This window comes from Ascaphus truei, chromosome 5, assembly GCF_040206685.1.
Source record: "Ascaphus truei isolate aAscTru1 chromosome 5, aAscTru1.hap1, whole genome shotgun sequence".
NCBI lineage: Eukaryota > Metazoa > Chordata > Amphibia > Anura > Ascaphidae > Ascaphus > Ascaphus truei.
Genome location: NC_134487.1, coordinates 303,344,506 through 303,368,298, shown reverse-complemented (window position 1 = coordinate 303,368,298; position 23,793 = coordinate 303,344,506). Strand labels below are relative to the sequence as shown.

At 41.7% G+C, this 23,793-nt stretch overlaps 1 protein-coding gene across 1 annotated transcript in view; it reads left to right on the top strand.

Moving 5' to 3' along the window:
- Positions 1–19,603, top strand: part of PIK3C2G (phosphatidylinositol-4-phosphate 3-kinase catalytic subunit type 2 gamma) — a 218,116-nt gene extending 198,513 nt beyond the window's left edge. Inside the window, exons 29-32 of the mRNA XM_075599209.1 lie at positions 1,425–1,500; positions 13,923–14,002; positions 16,884–17,009; positions 18,357–19,603. Coding sequence (XP_075455324.1) covers positions 1,425–1,500; positions 13,923–14,002; positions 16,884–17,009; positions 18,357–18,506 — 432 coding nt within the window. The 3' untranslated portion in view covers positions 18,507–19,603. The remainder of the gene's footprint in view (positions 1–1,424; positions 1,501–13,922; positions 14,003–16,883; positions 17,010–18,356) is intronic.
- The last annotated feature ends 4,190 nt before the right edge of the window (positions 19,604–23,793 follow it).

Here is a 23,793-nt window from a genome sequence, read left to right as displayed (position 1 = left end):
GCTCATTTTCTAGGGTAGACATTGACATATATACCTCCCAAAACACCCCCTCTATACAACATGTGGAGAGATCGCTGACAGAGACTATACTGCCCCCTGACTTCTCTCACTGCCGGGGTGTTTGTATACACTGTCATTTTCCGTTCATTTACTTTAAGCCAGGGGTTCTCAACTCCAGTCCTCAAGACCCTCCAACAGGTCAGGTTTTAAGGATATCCCAGCTTCAGCACAGGTGGCTCAATCAGTAGCTTAATCTTCAACTGAGCCACTGATTGAGCCCCCTGTGCTGAAGCTGGGATATCCTGAAAACCTGACCTGTTGGGGGGTCTTGAGGACTGGAGTTTTTAACCCCTGTTTTAAGGTATATTGTTTGGGTGAGCAGATATTAAAACAGCTTCTGATTTGTCTTACTACGACCACTGTGTGTGTATATCAATGCTAATTGGCACCAATAATTACCCACATTATTATTTATTAGTATTCTTATTATTGTTGATAATAATTAAGCACAGTCATTTTATTATCATTATTTTTGTTACATAGGTATTAATGGCATACATAATTAGACCCAGATACACTAAGCTCTGTTAAATCAGGACAAATAATGTTAATTTACCTAAAATAGTAACAATCGCTTTTGTTTAACCCATATCTACGGAGATAATTATATGCCGCTGTTTAACTCCCTAGCATAGGATTTACTCCATGTTAAATTAGCACTACTTGCGTTAGCTTCATGTAACATGGCGTTACGCCTGTCTTATCTATAGGAGGCATTACTCCCTTCCAGAGAGAGGTGTGTCCTATTTTACCAGAGTACCAAGTGACTTACAGTATACACCTCGCAATGTTTAGGTGAGGACCTATATAATGTCACATTAATTCCCTGTGTTCACCTGAACAGCCTTTAGTAATATATTACGTTAGGGGGAGTGCCTCTTTTTCATTTGCATTAGCAATAATTGCTAACGGAAAAATATAACTCAATGCTACTGAAGGAGTTAAATTGGGTTATTCCTCGGAGTGGAAAAGTGTTACTGTTAACCTAACGTTAATTGACTTTAGGTTATTGTTACGCAAACAGAGCTGAGTATTTCTGGGCCTTAAATAGAAATACAAAAGCTCTGGATTACCTGTTTTCTTTTCCCTATAAAATTAACATTTTGCCGATAATACAAAATCAACCCAGTTTAGGTAAAACAAAAAGCTGAAAAAAATATAAAGGCAAAATCAGAACACCAGGGTTAGTGATCCTCTATACGCAGCATGCTTGCTTATTAGGCTCTGTTTGGGAAATCCCACACACAATGTCGGAGGCACGTAATCACCAGCTGCTATTGTTAGTCTTCTTGTGAGTGCAAACTGCTCCAAAGGGAAGTATTGTTTAAATTAGCAATTTAAAAAAAAATGATTTTTTGTTTCAGGGTGGAAAAGTGCTAGACATGATCCGTGATGAGGTTAATCGTGGCCGATCCGAGAAACCATCATCCGTAGCAGCAGGCAAGTGTTTCATCATTTCTTCAACACCTATTTCAAATCCCATCCATTGGTTCTCCAAATATGTTTCTGCTCATGGTATCCGTGTACGTGACTGGGAATCAGTAATGTTTCAATTAGGTGTAGCTGAGCCAGGGGGTCCCCTGAAACTCATCCATGCTCCCCATACATGGGGAGCCGGCTGTCCACTTGGGACCCACAGGTTCAAATGGGATACTAGTTGCTGTGTATTGATTATAAATGTTAGCTACTGATTTAGATCCAACTACTGTAAATACAGTAAATTATCATTCAGCTGCATCCTGTGTTTCTGAGAGACAGATTCACATTTAGTACTGTCTCCAGTTGTGTGTGTGTGTGTGTATGTGTAAGTATATATATATATATATATATATGCATACATACATATCTATATTTATGAAAACATTGTTTGTTTGCAGAAAACGTTGTATATGTATGTATGTATGTATGTATGTCTTTATTTGTATAGCGCCATAAAATATACAGCGCTTCACAGTAGTAATACATGTCATATAAATAACAAATATAAATAACAGATCATGGGAATAAGTGCTTCAGACATACTGTAAAAGTAACATTAAGGAAGGAGTCCCTGCTCCGAGGAGCTTACAATCTAATTGGTAGGTAGGGAGAACGTACAGAGACAGTAGGAGGGAATACTAGTAAGTGCGTCTGCAGGGGGCCAAGCTTTGTGTCATGTGTCCATGATTATCCAGTGCTACTCATATGCTTCTTTAAGCAGATGTGTCTTAAGGTGGGTCTTAAAGGTGGATAGCGAGGGGGCTAGTCGGGTATTGAGGGGAAGGGCATTCCAGAGGTGTGGGGCAGAAAGTGAGAAAGGTTTAAGGCGGGAGAGGGCTTTAGATACAAAGGGGGTAGTAAGAAGACTTCCTTGAGAAGAACGCAAGAGTCGTGATGGTGCATAGCGAGAAATTAGGGCTGAGATGTAAGGAGTGGCAGAAGAATGTAAAGCTTTAAAAGTGAGCAGTAGAATTGAGTGTGAGATACGCGATTTAATCGGAAGCCAGGAGAGGGATTTCAGGAGGGGAGACGCCGAGACAGATTTAGGAAAGAGTAGAGTGATTCTGGCAGCAGCGATTAGGATAGATTGTAGGGGAGACAGGTGAGAGGTAGGAAGGCCGGACAGCAGGAGGTTACAGTAATCGAGACGTGAGAGAATGAGGGCCTGGGTCAGAGTTTTAGCAGTTGAGTAACAGAGGAAAAGGGCATATCTTTGTGATATTGCGGAGGAAAAAGCGACAGGTTTTAGAAACGTTTTGAATATGAGAGGAGAATGAGAGAGGGGAATCAAGTGTGACCCCTAGGCAGCGTGCTTGGGCTACTGGGTGAATGATCGTATTTCCAATAGTAATGTGGAAGGAGGTAGTAGGGCCAGGTTTGGGAGGTAGTATAAGGAGCTCAGTTTTTGCCATGTTAAGTTTCAGTCGGCGGATGGCCATCCAGGATGATATTCCAGAGAGGCATTCAGAAACTTTGGTCTGTATAGCAGGTGTAAGGTCAGGGGTTGAAAGGTAAATTTGTGTATCGTCAGCATAGAGGTGATATTTAAACCCAAAAGATGTGATTAGGTCACCTAGAGAGAGTGTGTAGAGAGAAAAGAGAAGGGGTCCCAGATTGTGCTTATGGGCAATCTATTGGTTAGTTGGTCTGTCACTCACCCTCTGGCCAATCAGATTGGTCCGTGGCCCAGCCCCGCCCCCGCACGCCTCTCATTGGTCTGCATGCTTCTATGACCTCACCCAACTGCCACACTCACCCGCCGCCGACACAGCTTCCGACGGGCATCAGCGCCCGCTCCTCAGTGCTGCCGCCTCACCTCTCCCCACACCCCCCCTCACAGCAAACCCAAGCCTCCCCGGCGCCGCCAGCACCGCTACCCATGGGCATCGGCGCCCGCTTCTCGGCGCCACCGCCTCACCTCAAACCAACCCCCCCCCGTCACACCAAAAGCAAGCCTCCTTCACCTCACCTCACGACACACTGCATCCCGCCCGCCAAACTCACGCCACCTGCCGCCCGATGCACTCACCCCGAGTCGCCAACGCCGCCTCTCACACGCCGACGCCTTCCGCCTGCCCACTCGGCTCTTCTCCTCCTCACACCGCGGGCCCCGTATTACTGCTGGGAGGGAGAAGCCAGCGATGAGGCCAGGCCAGGGTCCTGCGAGGTAACACCCCGCCCACCCCCGGGAAGGGTGACAGGGGAAGAGTCAGAACACACACAGCGGGCGGGGCGGGAAACAGTCAAGAGAGAGAGGGGGAGGGGCAACACCAGACTGACTGCCACACGAACTGCCTGACTGACTGCCACATACACACACACACACACACACACACACACACACACACACTGAATGACTGACACACACACTGACTGCCTGCCACACACACACAGTGTCTGGCTGACACACACACACTGATTGACGCACACACACTGACTGACGATCACACACACACAGACTGACTGACACGCACACACACACAGTGACTGACGCGCACACACACACACTGACTGACGCGCACACACACGCACACACACACACTGACTGACGCGCACACACACACACACACACTGACTGACGCGCACACACACACACTGACTGATACACACACACTGACTGACTGACTGACACACACACACACACACACACACACACTGACTGATGCACACACACACTGACTGACTGACGCACGCACACACACACACTGACTGACGCACACACTGACTGACGCACACACACACACTGACTGGCGCGCGCACACACACACTGCCTGATGCACACACTGACTGATGCACACACACACACTGCATGAAGCTTTAAAGGCTGGGGGGGGAACAGAGCTGTAAAGGGGTGGCAGGTGACCAGATCTGTAAATGGGGGGGAGGGACCGGACCTGTAAAGGGGTAGCGGCCGGATTGATGTGAACGAGGGACAAACAGAGAGGGGGGAGACAGGGGAAGAGAGAGAGAGGGAGGGGTAGACAGGGGAAGAGAGAGAGAGGGAGGGGGGAGGGGAGAGAGAGAGGGGGTAAGGGAGAGAGAGCAGGGGAGAGAGAGAGGGGGGGGAGAGAGAGAGAGAGAGAGAGAGAGAGAGAGAGAGAGAGAGAGAGAGGGGAGAGGGAACATTACATCCCGGGCAACGCCGGGTATAATATATATAATAAAAAAATCACTTGTGAGCACATTCACATGTCTTAGGCAGGTCTGTAACCCTGCCTATCACCATTATCCCCAGCATACAGTGCTTCCACTGCAGCAAGGGATTCTGGGAAATTACATGCAAATGTGCACATAATGTGTCACCTTTTGTTTGAAAAACCATTGTTACATGGAGCCCATATAAGCTAATGCTCGCTGTTAACACAGCTTTAAAGCACAGCATGGGAATCAGATGCAAAGCCAGAGAAACCATTCACAGACGTGTTTCAACCTTAATGGGTATCATCAGTGTGAAGTTGGTTGTACTGCTGGCTTTGCATTTTCAAGACTGTAGGGTTTACCATCACGTTTTAAGTTATGGTGGGTGAAAATATATATATTCCCTCAAGCATATACCCTCCAAATAAATGAGGGAGACACGCATGTGCTGAGAAAGGAGCACACCTGAGGTGCCTGCTGGGAGATATGTTAACGGCCTGTTCCGCCCGTCTCTAACCCCTTGACCGTGTCTGCCGTTTTCCATCTCCTTTAGAAGCTCAGACCCCACGTGATCCTTGGCTCTCTTTATATTTAGCATATCTTTATGTCTTTACTAGAGTTGGGTGAATTTTTTTTTTTTTGTAGATTTGGATCGACCGGTTCCTTTGGTCCACGGATTTCTGCGGATCCGCCTTTAGCAGATTTGTGTTTGTTTTTTTACACTGTCAATCCATCCGCGGATTCCGTGATACTCTGATGGATTTTAAGAATACAATCTGTGCATTCAGCAAGCTGCATGCGGATTGCTGGATCCTCGGATTGGATACAATGGCGGTTTGGGTGAATCCTTCGCGGATTGAAACTGTAACAATCCGTTGTTGGGTTTTACATCGCGGAGCGGATTTTGAATGGAATACACTAGAACATCCGGGAAACGGATTTGGACTGGTTCCCTCATCTCTAGAATTTACAACCTATTGGGGGGCCATGAATCAACCACCCTGTCCCCCAGGAAGTACGTCACATTTCCCCTGCCGTCCTCTAGTTTCAGAGAATGACCTCTTGTTGAAACTCTTCTGTTTCTCTTAAGTATGCTTCCCTTCTGTACTTTGTTGCAAACTATTATGTATCCCTCCTCTCCCTGCTCCCCCTCCTCTAGCTGCTCCCCCTCCTATCCCTCCTCTCCCTCCTCTAGCTGCTCCCCCTCCTATCCCTCCTCTCCCTGCTCCCCCTCCTCTCCCTCCTCTAGCTGCTCCCCCTCCTATCCCTCCTCTCCCTCCTCTAGCTGCTCCCCCTCCTATCCCTCCTCTCCCTGCTCCCCCTCCTCTCCCTCCTCTAGCTGCTCCCCCTCCTATCCCTCCTCTCCCTGCTCCCCCTCCTCCCCCTCCTCTAGCTGCTCCCCCTCCTCTAGCTGCTCCCCCTCCTATCCCTGCTCCCCCTCCTCTCCCTCCTCTAGCTGCTCCCCCTCCTATCCCTCCTCTCCCTGCTCTCCTCTAGCTGCTCCCCCTCCTATCCCTCCTCTCCCTGCTCCCCCTCCTCTCCCTGCTCCCCCTCCTATCCCTCCTCTCTCTGCTCCCCCTCCTCTCCCTGCACAGACATCACAGTATTGTATCCCCAATAGGCTAATGATGTATTTCTCAGTCTCTGTTACATACTGTATTTACTAATGAAATAATTAGAAACTAATTTGATGAAAAGAACACTTTTCTCACCAGAATGTACAATGCATTATTAATTGCTAAAGCTTGGCGAATTATTTGCAAATGTTGATAAGTTCGTGAAATTTTAGCGAGTGACTTTTTTGTGAAATAATTTCCTACGTCTCTGCTCATTAAGCTAACAAAAAGAATTAGACTTCAAAATGACTGTGAACATTTTGTTTCCAATACATTGAATGGCTGAGACGTTTAGCATACAGTACTTAATCAATGAAAAATATGTGAAAACCCGCAGACTTCTAATATACAAATTATATACTATATAATACAGAAGTGGTTTGTACAAATGTAAATTATTAAAGGAGCATTCCAAGCCATATTTTGTTTTTACATTTGTTTAATACAGGTTCGAAGCAGGGGGTATCCAGAGCTTAACCCCATTCATTTAAACTCCGGGGACCACCTGCTTCCAGAGATACTGACCTTCAAAGGAGGTGCCGGTATCTCTCTGCAGGTTTCCGCCGTGTGAACAGCCCCCAATCACATGGGCCAATAGGACGCCGCGCCGCGTGATGTCACGGCCTCCTTTTCGCCCACAAGGCCCGGGAGCTTTGAAAAACGGCTATATAGTGAACCCTGGATTGGCTACCGGCACCCACTACGAAGGCAAGTATCTCCGGAAGCATTTGGGTCCCTGGAGCTGAAATTAACGGGGTTGCGCTCCGGAGACCTCAGGGCTTCAATTCTGTATTAAAAAAATGAAGACGAAAAAAAAACTGTCTTGGATTGCCGCGTTAACGTTTGTTACGGTCTGACAGTATTGTGACACCGTTCTCTGCTGGTCCCGGGAAAATGTGTTTCATAGAAATTTCATCTTCAGTTTTCCAATTTAAAAATGTATTAAAGGGCCAAAAAGTTCAATATTGTCCAAGCGGTATCCTGTGGTCGTGACCTCTGTAGCGTGTAATAGCAATAGCAGCTCTGAGATTAAGAAGCTGAGAAGTGGGACATGATAGCACAATATATATTTGACATTTTAAAAACATACAGTAAGTGATGATGTCGAATCAAGACCATAAACTACTAGTTTCTTATCGGTCTTTCTGCAGCTGAAATAAAATGGAAGTAAAAAAGTTCAAATGCAGACTGCAGAGCAATGCATGATTTAAAATAACACAACAGCCACACAGTACATGGTCTGGTATAAGAGAATAAGCAACGATCATTAGAATACAGTTAAAGTATCGACTTCTGCAAATCATTAGCAGGCTGCCAGAGCATAGTGCATGTTATACCAGGGGTGGGCAGCTCCAGTCCTCAGGGGCCACCAGCAGGTCAGGTTTTAACGATATCCCTGTTTCAGCACAGGTGGTGCCGTCTTCAACTGAGCACTGATGGAGCAGTCTGTGCTGAAGCAGGGATATCCTTAAAACCTAACCTGTTGGAGTTCAGCAAACGGATATCATTAATTATGACAGACAATTCAATTGATACTGTATGTGTTATTACCAATACTAGACTCAACTTTAAATCAGGCTAACCTCTACAGTGCCCTTATGATGTATCTGGAATGGTGTGACCCTGGGGATGGGGAAAAGCTCACTTTCAAGGGTCTGCTTGGGCCGACCAACAGAGTGGGCCAGCCGATCAAAACGGTTCTGTTTGCCGTGGGGCCGTGGCAGTCATGTAATTGCTGCTGAAGTAAATAACTCCGTCTGAGGCTGCAGGACCTTCAGCACCGACAGGGTTAAGTGTAAGGCAATCTGGGCATTAGACATGACGTTTGCTTAAATGAAATAATGTTGCTGTTGACCAACAAAGAATAACATGGGGGGACATTTGTATGAAGCGTCCGCAAACTTAGACATTGCTACTAAAGATGACTCAAAATGTGCCACTTTGGGCCTACATACTGTAATAAGGTGCTTGAATCGCTTTGCTCCACATGTATGGCAGAGTATTTTGGTGAACGCGGGCTACATCTGTATGCAGTTATTATTCAGCCAGAACGTTCTGCTCACCGTATCACTTGCACAGGCATACTGATATTGGGGGAATGATCTCAATCCCTTATTTAAATGGCTACAGGGCATTGCTTTACTTTCTTCACCCTCCTGTGATGTGCTGCTGTGCATTGCACAACTTTATATATTCATTTGCTGTGTTTTTTAAAGTTGAAGGAGTTGCAAATATTAAATCAGTTCCAACACTTTCATTTTCTAGTTCGCCTGAGGGCATAAAAAGCACACAATAGAAGTTGTTCATTTCAATTACATGAATGTACAAATCACTCAGATTGCTACAGTAGCTGAAGCAAATTGAATCAGAAAAGTAAACTTCATTTTAACAAATATCTTTTTCGAACGCTTGCATTTCCAGTCATTGCGACATGTAAATTGAGAAACATATTTGCTGTTTGCGTCCCCAAGGTGCACGGCATATACGGCGTGTAAGTGGCGGTGAGGCATGCGTGGCGCTGAGGTGGACGGTCTGGTAGGGGATCCGTTCTGTGGCCTACATTAAGCCTGTTAAACTGTACAAATCAAAAGAAAACTGGTACATTTAATCAAAGACACACTTAGCAACCACTTTAAGATGCATCCGGAGGCTAAACGTTCTGCGGGTCCTGAGGTATCTCACTTCTTCCAGAGAAGCAACTCTCAGCCTGCTGAATCTGAAAATAGCAGCGATTCCCACCTCCAATCCTGCGTGTCTTCAGAGCCGGAGCGTGAGGGGAACACGAGAATCACTAAAAGAGACCTACAGGGATTATTGAGAAACATTACAAACACCATACAAGCTGAGCTCCAGAAAGCGGTGCTAGAAGTGAAATAAAAGATCGCCTCTTTGGTGGCGAGAGGCCGAGAGAGCTGGAAGCTAAAATGGAGGAAACCTTACACCTTGCAGACTAACATGGACGTGGAGATCCTCCGGATGTCTGACAGAATCCCAGGTCTCGACTCTCAAAGACACGGTGGAGGACCTAGAAAACAGGAAAAGAAGACAGAATCCAAGATTCAGAAACATACCGGGATCTGTCACAGTCGAAGGATTACAAGATTATCTGAAGCAGCGATTCCGGCCCTGACTGAAGATATAATGCTCTCAGACAGGTCACATAGGGTGTTGGGACTGCAGTCTCCTAAAGCCACCAGAAACAGAGGTGTTATTGAACTTTTTATTATTTTAATTGTTTTATTTATTGTACTCATTATTTCTCCACAAAAGAAAAGATACAAAAGAGCTACAAATCCAAAGGAGACTTGGAGATTGATTTTGAGAATGCGAACATACAGGTTTTTTTTTTAATTTATATTTGTATTGCTTTTTCACACATAAATGGGGAAGGGAAGGATACAAAAAAATAAAAAGAGGGGGGGGGAAACAACCATTTTGTGTCAAATTTCTTACAAACAAAAACAGTTATATTGCATATCATACAACATTTAGTAAACACCATATTTTACATTCATCACACCCATATCCTCTCTCCCTCCGGGAGCGCACCCCTATCCAGCCTCCCAGGGCTTCCAGACCCTATCATACTTCCTTGTGGTGTGGTTCAGAAATTAGGTAAGTTTCTCCATTAGTTGAACATTCAAGAACTTGTCATCAAAGTTTCCTATAATTGACACATGGAGGTACTTGAATTATATCCAAAGGGATTATACTTTTTACTCCCCTCCCCTCCCACAACACTCACTCTGAAATGATTACATACAGTTTGTATTAACCCCAGCCTGATGACAATGATTACACAGACCAAAAAAAGGTCCAATCACTTAGTCAGATCACACACCTACTGTATACATATCATATTAAAGATTCCAATGTCTAGCCCAAAATAATTCAATTGGCGCCTTGTCAATCGTTGTTAAACCACTCCGAAATTTATCAAAAAATTAATGAGGCTTTAGAAGACTTCTTTGGGATTAATGAGGGGAATGTAAATTCAACCTCTACTCTCTTGGACGCCCATAATGGCTACATAAGAGGCACATTCTTCTCTCTAGCTCAACATAAGAAGAAACCTAAGATGCAGACTATACTGGGTCAGACTGACAAGATCACTAGGGCAGAGCAATCTCATAAATCCCAACCATCTAACAAATTATACAAAAGATTAATCTCATTATGTAATGATCTTAGTCAAACTCAATTAGAGGATACTGAAAAAGGTTTGAAGTGGACAAAGCAATTATATTACGACAAAGGCAACCAGGCCCTTAGCTAATAGATTCCGAAGTATGAAAGCAAAATCTAACGTGCAAGCTACAAAATGAAAGAACGGAGAGGTTTCACACAACCTAATCCAAATAGCAAAAGCATTTGCCAATGTGTAATCTCACGTCTATAATTTAGACTTAAAATGTATCCAAAACATGGTCTAACGTCTAAACTCTTGGACTACCTTAAAAACTGGGATCTCCCCAAACTTTCTCAAGAAGCGTTTACTACTCTGAATGCTAAGATTACGGGAGAAGAGCTAGGGGAGGTCAATCAAAACTTAAAACCCTCCAAGGCAGATGGTCCAAATGGAATCTCTAACATATACTACAAGAAATATCTTGTAATTGGAATCATTTAGTCCCCTAATTGTTGAATCTACATTTCCAGAGGGTAATCATAATCCTTCACAAATGTCTAACGCGTATATACTGTACAGTAGCGGTCATCCACAACGAAGGTAAAGATGCATTGTGTTACAAGAACTATAAACCAATCTCGCTTTTAAACACTGACCTTAAGATCCATAGCGAAATGTTGGCCAACAGACTAAACCCCATCCTAATCCGACTGATCCATCGGGACCAGTAGGCTTTATACTTCATTGCCAGGCTTCAGACAACATAAGAAAATAATCGATATCATGGATCATGGGAATATCTCTAAAGTAAAAGCAATTCTCCTGTGCCTGGAGACGCAGAGAAGACCTTAGACAGAATCAGCTGTCAGCGTTGCTGTTTGGGCTAATCATTGAGCCTCTTGCTTATACCATTAGGAAAGACCCTAATATTCAAGACATTCAAATCAGGAAAACGTACAAAATCTCCTTATTCGCAGGTGATGTCATCGTCACAGTAGTGAACCTTTTAACCTCACTCCCAAATCTACATCATAGACTTGCAGAATTCGGTATACTCACTGGGTACAAAATAAACTCTGATTAAGCCAAAGCTCTTGGTCTGTCTCTACCAAACCACCAATATGTTTAATTAAAAATTAATATTCTCCCCAGACTCATATATCATTTTCAGTTCCTCCCGATTGCTATACCTTTAAAAATTCACTATGATCTATACAATAGATTGTTTAAATCTAGTTAGGCAAGAGGCCTAGCCTAGCCAAATCAACCTTGTTGGCAGCAAGTTCAGGTGGAGTCCTAGCAGGCCTGATTTAAAGAAGTATAACCTACAGTAGCAACCCACTTAGCAGAAATGATGTTCTGGCATTCTAGTTCTTGCTGCTATGCATGGGTTGACATAGTGAACTCATTATCTAAACCTGCCTCATTGCGAGCATATACCCGAATGTTTAATGAGTAAAGTGTAAAATATCGTTCCCCATCTCCTACTATAGATTTTACATTACAATTGTTTAAACGGGCGGAAGATAAATCTAATCTCCTCTCCTCACCTTCAAAATTAATTCCCTTATTTGGAAATCCTAACTTTTCTCCGGGAATGGCATCCAAATCCTTTAAGAATTGGAAGAATCTTGGTATTACAGACGTAATTAACATAACTAAAGGGAACTTGCTAGAATTTCAAGGGATCATTATTCAATTTAATATGCAATCTTCTGAATTATTCCGCTTTCTGCTAATTAGACATTACATTACATTACATTACACCGGTTCCGGAGAAATCCCAAATTGTACGATGTTTGCACCACCATTAGGGAGAATGCCTACAAAATATTGTTCAGGTGGTGCATGATAAGTATTATTTAACTAGGTACATCTGACAAATGCTGGAAAAACTGAGGGCAAACAGGGACATGCGTCACATGTGGTGGGGCTGCCTACAAATTAGTAGATTTTGGACTTTGATTCAAAATTCGTTTGAATCAATCCAAGATATCAACGTTTATCTAGATCTGATATTCCTTTTAGCTAAACCCGTTAAAAACTTGAACCACCAATCTGATAAATTGTGTTCCTACTTTGTAACAGCAGCGAGATGTTCCATCGCTGCAAATTGGGAAAAAACTGCCAACCCCATCCAGGGGTCTAGGACATTAAGCCAGTTTGCAGCGCCAAAATTTCCACCAGCCTTTTAGCCGCTGATCACCTTTCCGCCGGGACCTCTTGCCGCCGGGACCTCTTGCCGCCGGCCACTTTGCTGCCAAAATAAGTGCTGAATCTTAACACTTACCCTAAAAAAACCTAATCAACCCCTAATACTAACGCTACCACCTACCCTAAAAACCTTACCCCCTTACCCTAAAACCCCTTATCCTAAAACCCTTATCTTTAACGCCCTACTCTTACCACTAAATTAACCCTTAATTAACTTACCTCAGCCGGCGGCTGAGCGCCCCCTGGCGGAGCGGGTGTGGCAGAGGGTCCCTCTACAGCCGGACGGCGGCGGAGACTTGCTCACCCCGAGATGTTCGCGACCGTATGTCGGATCCGCATCCCAGAACCTGGTTATCCAAAAAGATCAGCGCAGCGCTGTGATAGAGAGACTTACGGACTTGCTCAAATACAACATGAAATCTTTCCTCAGCACTCAGGACCCCCGGATCCGCACAGAAAAATATAGTAGATAGTTTGGGAGTTTGTTCTTATGAAATCCATCAAAATGTTGCTCCTCTGCATGACAATATATTATGCCCTTATTATGCATTATAGTCTACCCAGTGTGTTTTGCCCAATTACTACTTGTATTATCTGTAGCATTATCAAGTATATCACATTTCCTGCCGGGTAATAACCGTTATATAAGCATGGAGTTGAGGTTGTATACATTGTCAGTTAATGAAACGTATGATGGGTACACTATGATCCCCCCCCCCCCGCCCTTCTCTCGCTTTTTACTTCCCGTTCCCATTCCTATCTTCTAAATGCTTTCAATAAAACTTGAGTTAACAAAAAGAAAAGAGTATGAGGCATTAGAGCTGCTGCAGCTGCGTTAAGCTGAAGCAATGTTAACATTTGCTTCATAATGCAAGCTTTGTTTCATAGTATTTTAGGTTCTAAGCCTGTAATGGCCGAGCAACGCATGCCAAGCAGTATATAGTGCAATAGCCCCCGCAATCCAGCAGTCTATACCACATATCTTCCTGTCAGCACCACGCTCAGATAGAGGGCTGCTGAGGAACAGTTTCATGTTTTAAGAAAGTTTACAATGGAAATATTATTTTTCGTGACAACTTCTCTCAAACAAAAAAACCCCTGGAGTATTTCCAGACAATGGCAGTTACTGCCGGATCAGATGTGATATCTCGCACGTCCCTTTGATGACTTCTGGTGTTTAGAGCAATTTGTGTGAATGGCATTTTTAATTGGAAAACTTTTAAAATATTGCATTTCGTAGACGTCACTGATAATAAAACCATATTTTCTTTTTCTACCCCACACAGATAAGAAACCAGGGGTGCAGCTGCATATATCATTCAAGAAGCCAAACTTGTTAATACTTTTAAAGCATCTGAAGAACATTGTAAGTTATTTCATTATAACAAACTCTCATATATCTTTGTGTTCGTCTTACCTGGGCAATAAACTGTACTCACCAAATGTTTGTTTATCCATAAAATGTGTTACTAGGAAGTAATACATTGAGAGTTACCTCTCATTTTCAAGTATGTCATTGGCACAGAGTTATGATGACAATACAGGGATACATTAAATTAATAGGGTTATACATTATGTTTAAAGACATTGCATAAACAGTAAAGATAATATATGTTATCGGCATATGTAACAGTTACAAACTGGATTAAAATGAGAGACAGCTTTAGTTTTTAAAGAACTTAGACTGGCGGTGGCCGTGACAGTCTCCGGTAGATTGTTCCAGTTGTGGGGTGCACGGTAAGAGAAGGAGGAGCGGCTTTAAAAAAAAAAAAAAAAAAAACTTGGGACCGCGACCAACCGTAGGTAGGGGTGAGGCGCTTATTCAGATAGGCGGGTAGCTTGTCCAGAAAGTGTTTGAAGGCAAAACCGTAAAATGAACTTTGCGCCTAGACTCAAGTGATAGCAAATCTATTTTGTTGACCATTTCGCAGTGATGTGTGTTGTAGTTGCATTGTAGGACAATGCAGGATATTGAGTTGCAGAGCGTGTCTAGTTTGCTAAGGCGAGTTTGGGTGCGGTGCCATATACTATGTCCCCATAGTCTATAATTGGCATTATAAAGGTAAAGGAAATCCCAGAATCACTTCAAGGAAACACTGATGCTCCAAATTGTATGCCAGTAATACTAATCATCCAGAATGAATAAGCTGTATGTGTATTGATAAAGCAAACTTCCGTTCAGAGTCCCATTGTGGTATACATATAATAAGTATATAATCACCCCACTTGATCGAGTGCTGTAGCCTCACACGGGTAGGGGCTGGATAGTGGTTGGGAGGCCGTGTGGCAACAATACCGCCGCGTCCCCTGAGAAGGAACAGAACGGCTAAGTATGCCGCCACCCTCCACCACTGCCTCTCTAATCCCGGCGCCACACAAGAACAAGATGACCCCACAGCGGAGGTAAATACGGGCGATGTTCAATTTGCAAATATTCAAGATCTATAAAAAATATTGCTACATGTGAGGGTAACCATCGAATCAATAGCTTTATGAATTGTCATACAAGTCATGTGGTTTATCGCTTACAATGTGGTTGTAAGATGTCATACATTGGACGCACAATTAGACCTGTAAGAATAAGGATACAAGAACACATTAGACACTTTTTGAAAAAAGATATGTTGCATCATGTTTCAAGGCATTTTTCATTGTGCAACATGGGTAACATCTCTAATTTTTCTTTTTCAGCTTTGGAACATGTTAAGATCCACCCTAGACATGGAGATAGGTTAAACAAACTTAACACAAGAGAAATGTATTGGATTCATGTTATGAACACATTACATCCGATGGGGATCAACACTGATTGGGATTTAAAACACTTTTTAGTTTGAGCACCAGTTTTTGCTGGTTTATGAGATTTTTTATTAATATTTACTATAGAATGTGTATTTTTACTTTTTACTTTTCATTTAATATTAGATCAATATTAATTATATATACCTTTAATAGTCCCTTTTGAAGTAAATTTTTTTGGTTCATATAGAGTTCTGTTAGAATATAACATATATATTATTAATTTAGATATTATAGTTATTACACAATACATATATTTATCATATACATGAATCCATTTACATTTGACAGTGGATCCTCTCAATGATATATATATTATAGAGGCTGATTTTGATAAACTATTTTCTACCATGTATGTTAAAAGTGATCAGAGATATTAAAAGTCCTAATTGGGTTTTCTTAGAGCTCCATAAGGCTCTCTATATATATATGTGTATGTTGCTGGTTCGTGCTACTTAGTTACTGGTACTTGTAATACATATATTATGTCTGTTTTTTACATACAAGTATTGTTTTTAATTGTATTTTGTGTCTCTTCGTGTCTTGTTAATACATCTGCACGTCCATGATGATGTTGTGTATGTGAACTCCATTGATTATTAAGGGATAGGTGTTCCCTGTAGAATAATTAACGATTTATGCATCACCTGTGTTGCAATTTGCTCACCAATTAAATTGGACCAATGGCTGTGTGGGTTCACTATATATACATCATCATGTATAGTACCTGATACTCTTTGACAAAGTCCCAGGCAGGGACGAAACGCGTCAGAGTTCGCTCTGTAGCACTATTTTAGTGTATATGCACTCAATAAAACAACCTTTTTATTCATTTATATTGCGTGTGGACATCGGTTCCCTTTAACCCTGACGGCAGCAGTGCACCGCCCTTCTGTTCTATTTTTATAATTGGCATTAGCATCTCCTGTGCGATGCGCTTTCTGACCAGCAGACTTAGGGAGGATTTGTTCCTGCTGTATAAAGTGCACCTAGTTTGTTAATTATACAGTAGCAACCCTCAAGGGATATTTTCTGTATCCAAATGTGTAGATGTATGTACAGATAATTGCAGCTTAATACCATAAAAAGGGGACATTTAAATTAAAACGTTCTGGTAACTGTATTGTTCCTGGGGAAATCTATATTTGTTGCAGATTGTGATACCTTTCAGGGGAGCAACATCCGAGTTCTTTACATAGGAGAAAGTGATAATGCACAGAGCATTGAGAACCGACGCGTTTCCGAGTCCCGTTTCCTGTCACTGATGTTCATGTTATGACTGGTTTAGATTTTAACAATACCCAATAACATTACATTTGCCAAATTTGAAGAATGACTTTTTTAGGAAAATAAATGTGTAGACTTTTTGTAAATGTCCTCTTTCTGTTGAATTATTTGGTTAAGTACTAACATAGGGCTTTATCTTCTCTATTTATTCTTTTTTTCAGCATCTACCAGACGGGTCTTCCCCAACGGCCCATGTTGAGATTTCCCTTTTACCAGATCCAAGTGAAGTCACACTGAGAAAAATTAAAGCACAATCAAAATCTGCTGACCCCACCTACAATGAAATCGTAAGTGTGATTGTGACCTTTCCCCCAGCCTCCCATAGCACAGTGACATGAACAGGCTGTAAAATACCGAGGTGCAAAGTGCTTCACGCATCTTCCAGGACAGCACCGGCAGGATGCAGGCATCAGTGATTTGTGTGGTTTATTTTGGTTGAAGATACTTGACCAAACTAAACAAGCCATATATATACAGGTGCCATATTTGTACCTCTTTTCAGAATAGCCCAGGACTGGCCAACTCCACTCCTCCAGGCCCACCAACAGGTCAGGTTTTCAGCATATCCCTGCTTCAGCACAGGTGGTGCAGTCTTCGACTGAGCCACCTGTACTGAAGCAGGGATATGCTGAACCCCTTAGCTGTTGGTGGGCCTGGAGGAGTGGAGTTGACGAACCCTGCAACAGCCAGTACCACTCCTTGTGTTTGCAAATCCAATCCTAGTAACAATGTCTTTCCTCCGGAAGGGCCGGCTTCAGGTCACATCCTCTTCTGTAAATTATTTTGGATTAAAAAAAAATCTGTATTTTGCTTTATTGTACAAGAATACAGAATATCAGACATTAGTTATGCTAGTTTCAGCAGCTCTATTACAAATGTGTGGACATAACATTCAATATACAGTACCTCACACATATTTGTGTTAAAGTGTTATAAATGAACTTCAATCCAAGCTGATGCCCCCACGGAGAACAGCTCGAGAAATTGGGTGCATTGCAGATTACCCTTTCTAGCGGTCACTAATGAGTTCCATAGGCTTTCTGTTCAAGGTGTGCGAATGTGTTTAAGTTCGGTACATGGACACTTTCATATGTTTTTTTTTTTTAAATTGCATAATTGTGAAGCATTTCACAATACTGAACTCCTACGGAGTTCACCTTTTTTTCTGGCCTTTTGTGAAAATGATGGATATTAACAACAATGATCTCCCTGTCCAGGTAACTTTTTTGCACCTGCTGCCAGTATACACATATGTAGAGATGTACCCCCATGTTATTGCACCCGCAATCACACGATAACGCATTTCTGCTGGTCTGAGTTTTAACAGGTTATCTGGAGATTAGCCACTCAAGACAATGGCGCCCTGACTTGCGAAATATCGTGCAATTTAGTTTCTTACCGCACAATAACAGGTGCATTAATGGTGCCACACCTGGATTGAGAATGGTGACATTCGGAAAAAACAAATGTTTTACTTGTTGCTTGTATTAAACATTTTTATTTGATACCATTGCATGGTTAAAATAAGTACTTTGCTCTGAAGACCTATTATGTTAGAAACACAACTATCTGTACAAAGGAAAACATGCACGCTGTGCCAAAAAATGTCTTTAACGCTATTATTTGTGTTTCAGGTGGAATACTTTGTCACACAGCTTGAGGGACTTGTCTTAAGGCTGATAGTAAAAAGCAAAGGAACATTTATTGCAGCAGTTAACATCTTGCTTAATACTGTCCAGTTAAATGAAGATGTATGGTATCCTCTCGGAAATAGTGTTGTTTAAACAATGAAATGACTTATTACATGAACAAACGACAGCAGTTACATTTATTCAGTATTTGCTGTGAATATGTGAATTATGAAACTATGATTAATCCCATAGATGTATGTTTTTGAGTGTATATACATATTAATATATAACTGTTGTTTTTGTATATACATTCACACATTGTAGTGCGGCATTGTTTTTCCCGGGTTAATTAATATGCCACTAGTTTCATCTCGCCTACACCGACATGCTCCGCGCGGAACAAACTGAGCAAATCCAATACTAAGGTCAACCTTGGGAGACGATTAAAGAACTAATTGAAAATCTTTACAATTACTCTTTGATAAAATATTCTTTGTAGTTGTCTATCTAGTAGTTAAATTAACTATACTCCCAAAAGACTTTTCTAATCAAAAGATCCACATTTCTGTAGCATTATTTCAGTGGTGTCTGAGCGCTTCTGGGTGTTGCGTTCTTCGCCTTGGCATACCAAAGTACACATCTATTTCTGCACCTTTGCATTGGTTTTAACTGTATAACAAAGGTATTATACACTGGCAAATCCTAATACTAAAATCCTCGTCACAATGTTATCTTTCCCATACTTGGAAAATCCATTTTTCACTGAATTCAAGATTGTAATTACTCAGACAGTTTAATTAACTCAAATTGCCTTGAATTCTGATTCAACATAATTATGCTGGAATACGTGTACATCAATCTATTAAATACACTTATAGTATAAATTATATGAATTTAATTTACTGTGTAATTTCATAGGTATCCTGTCCGTCATTGTATTTTCCATAATAAAAAGACAAATCCATCCAGTTTTGTATATTGTATAATTTTTATATAATGTACAAATATAAAAAATATTTAAAAAATTCCTGTTTTGATATTGAAAAACTCCTAATGGCCAAATGCAAAATATTTTTCAAGCCTAACTTTTGGAACACCAAGGTTATTAAATAATCTGGTAATAATAATAAATAAAATAAAATGATTTTCACATATGTAATAATGTATATAGATGCTTTATAAATGGTACATTCATTGTCCGGATAGTATTGGCATACACCGACCTACCAATAAAGACAATATTTAAGTAATTGATGTCGGTGGATTTATTTGCGCAGACGATTTGCTGAATTCATTGATACTGTAGTTATTACTTCTTTGTATTTTTCATCACTTTTAGCATTAATCTAATTCATTGAATAGTTCTGATTTTGTAGTAAACATTGCATTTGCATGCCCTGGAGAATGCAACTTACCCGTGTTTTTAAATGCTTTAAAGTTACCTTTATACAGTATTTTAAAAGACTAGCTAAACTGTCTTCATGTCAGAGAACATTGATTGTATTCCTGTCACAGTTCTCTAATGTCTTTTAGGCGAGAAAAGAGAATACAGTCCAGCAATACAGTATAACCTTCAGGCTACATGGATAGGGATAATTCTATATGAGAAAATTGCTACAAATATTTGCTAAATAGAATTTTTACATTTAGCGTTTAAATCTATTGGTTGGTTATGTTTAAAATATTCTAAAATGTGTTTAATATGATATTTTCACCTGTATTGTATTTAAGTTTGAATTGTACACTCACTCAGTGCTTTGTTTACAGTCTTGTATTGTATGTCTTTATTTATATAGCGCCATTAATGTACATAGCGCTTCACAGTAGTAATACATGTGGTAATCAAATAATTAACAGATAATATAAATAACAGGTCATGGGAATAAGTGCTTCAGACATAAAAGTAACATTAAGGAAGGAGTCCCTGCCCCGAGGAGCTTACAGTCTAATTGGTAGGTAGGGAGAACGTACAGAGACAGTAGGAGGGAGTTCTGGTAAGTGCGTCTGCAGAGGGCCAAGCTTTATGTATCATGTTCAGAATATCCACAGTGCTATTCATATGCTTTTTTAAGCAAGTGTATCTTAAGGTGGGTCTTAAAGGTGGATAGAGAGGGTGCTAGTCGGGTACTGAGGGGAAGGGCATTCCAGAGGTGTGGGGCAGTCAGTGAAAAAGGTTTAAGGCGGGAGAGGCCTTTAGATACAAATGGGGGTAGAAAGAAGACTTCCTTAAAGGATAAATAAGAATGTTTCATTCTTCTATAAATCACTGTTTTTTTTAATGTCCGCATGCAAACGTAATAAAGAAATGCTGCATAAAATCACTATGGGACACCATATAGATTAATAATAAAAAACCTTTTTACCGTTTCTGCATTGTTGCAATTGAAAATCAATAAAAAAAAACAGTCAGGATGTCGCCATAATGCTAGCACAAGAACAATGCTCCAGCACTACATGTAAATGAACATATACAGGCATACCCCACATTAACGTACGCAATGGGACCGGAGCATATATGTAAAGCGAAAATGTACTTAAAGTGAAGCACTACCTTTTTCCCACTTATCGATGCATGTACTGTACTGCAATCGTCATATACGTACATAACTGATGGAAATAACGCATTTGTAACAGGCACTATAGTCTCCCCGCTTGCGCACAGCTTCGGTACAGGTAGGGAGCCGGTATTGCTGTTCAGGACGTGCTGACAGGTGCATGCGTGAGCTGCCGTTTGCCTATTGAGCAAGATGTACTTACTCGCGAGTGTACTTAAAGTGAGTGTACTTAAACTGGGGTATGCCTGTACTTCTTTACAGCACCTCAAAAAGTTTCTCCCTCTGGCCTTTCCCAGTAATGATCCAAAAAGAAATGCCCATTCCTATGAAGGACTTTGGGTACCGATTTCAGAAAATGCCACCCCTGAAAAATTTCTGTTATTATTCCCATATGATTAGGCTATGAATATGGTTACTGGGCATGGTTGGTATTAAGCGATAATTTGCTAACACATTTAAATGATAAAAGTTGAATAAGGGGCTTTTATTATTGCATAACCAATATTCACCATAGGCAAAGAGCATTTATTGGTAAAAGAAATAAATATAACAGCATAATGGTTTTGTAAGTATAAGTAATCAACTGTCACATAATTGGCATGACTCAAATTGGTGAAAGAATGGCACTATCTTATATATACATTTTTCTTTATTACAGCTAATCCATAACCTTTTTTTTTTTCACAGTGAAATATGATAAATGGTTGTATTGGCTCAGTGCTTGTTGTGAACATGTTTACATACAGCACAACTCACAATTTAATACAAAACTACACTAGCAACTGGCAAGTTCAGCTTCAGAAAGTCCGAAGAAGAATTATTGTACCATATAAAATAATTAGCTCTAATTAAAAGAGAGAATGATCTCTCTCGGCCACGGATGAGTTTTCTGGCAGAAAAGGCGCAAGGCATATTGTGCTGCAACTGCCTGCAGTTTGTGTGACCTTAATTAAACGTCTCATTGCAGGAAAAATGCCACCGCAGCTATTAGTATCAAAGGGTTGTGAGCTGGAGAGGGAGATACAAACGCAATTCTAATTCACTTACAGCTTGCCTTTGTATGTTAAGAAATTATTTATTTGTGGGGAGGTGTGTAGATAAAATTGGCAGGAATCATTTGTAATGAAGTTTTAGCAGGTTCAATTGATCTAAGTATACAAAGGATCCAGTAAATATAGGCAAATGTCTTCTGCAAGATAATCCAACACAAGTTACAGTACCACTGGCTCTCGGTGTTTTAAGTGAATGAGAGTCCAGCTAAATGTGTGTGCACTTTTATACACCATCTCTTTATATTACATCCAACTTCTTTTAGGGGTGAAGGTAAATAATTACAAATATGTTAATTAACATATATTTGTATAACTTTACATTTATTTACCTATTTCGAAAAAGGGTATAACATGTAACCCCCTGTGTATGCCCAGTAATATCAGGACACTGCCCCTAGCCGGTTCCTCTCCATGGACATGTGAGTATGATAAACCGGTAAGGAGGCTGTGATGGAGGGGGAGGGGGTGAGCCTTAAGTGCTGGGAGCAGCCATAACAGGTCAGATCTGCCTGGAGCTGAGGAAGCGATGCACTGATCTAGATCCTCCTGTGTAACAGGACCTGCACGTGTCCTACGAGGAGACAGGAGAGCTGATCAGCGGAGAACCCAGCTGCAGAGAAGTGGAGCAGGTGACGGACTGCCAACGGAGGGGATCCCCTGAGGTGTCAGGAAAAGTGGTACCACACTACATATCTTCGGGAAGTACAGGCCTGCAACTTACAGTGGTAATAAACAAGCACCAGCAGGGTACCGGTACCACACAGAATGGCCTGATCGCCCAGGATTGGGAGGCCTATCACTGTATCACAGACCCCCCCCCCTTGTCTCCCTGGAACCCTTTCAATAGCCATCCAACTATTCAGGGCCCCTATGGGAAATCTTAACGGATCTCCTATTGCTTGATCCAGTACCTTGCTGTCTGTTTTTGGGGTACTGACACTTCCACAGACTGGTGAGGAACGTTAACACTGATCCGCGGTTACAGCTGATCAGCAGGAGCCCTCTTTGGCTCTTTAGCATGCTGTATTTCTTTTACTAAATTGTACAGGACTCCTTTCCATCCTTTCTTAAGGGGTACTGTCCCTATCTACAACATAGATGGGTGGGGGGGGGGCTGGTCTATACTATTACTTTACTAACATTGCATATCTACGCTCCCCGAGGCTCTGCTCCTCTGGACCTCGGGGAACCTAACCTTCCATGACAGTCCCTCCTCATTAAATACCCCTGCATGATGTATGGATCCCAACAGCAACCAGGGAGGGCCCAGCATACACTAGTTCTGCTAGTAAACCTTTAGGAGAGAAGAGAGAATGTTTCAATTAATACAGAATTTCATAGGTAATAAAGAGAGGGATTTCAGCAGGACAGACGCTGAGACAGATTTAGGAGAGAGCAAAGTGATTCTAGTATTTAGAGACTTTTGCTAAAGTCTTGACTGATAACTTCTGATTTTGGGACCCCAGTGTATGAGCCACTGCTCAACACAACATAAATGTCAGTTTCCTTGTTAAGTGGGAGGAAGGGGGGTCAGGCTGAAACATTTAAAGAATGGGGGTGTGGGGTAGGGACAAGTGAGTTACCCCAAAACGATTGGTTGGATCTCCTCACCACCAGGCTCGGGACACCATGCCCAGCTCTTCCCCCAATGTCGGCAGCTCTACCTCTGATGTTTCCTCTCGTAGCTTTTTAGTTTAAAATATGTTTATAAAAAAAGATCATGAAATTCAGAGTAGATCTCTGCACTGTGTTTTTAATGCTTATGCACCATAAGCCACTATGCTATCTATGCATTATTACAAGGCGATTCGGGTTACAGCAGGGGTGAGCAAC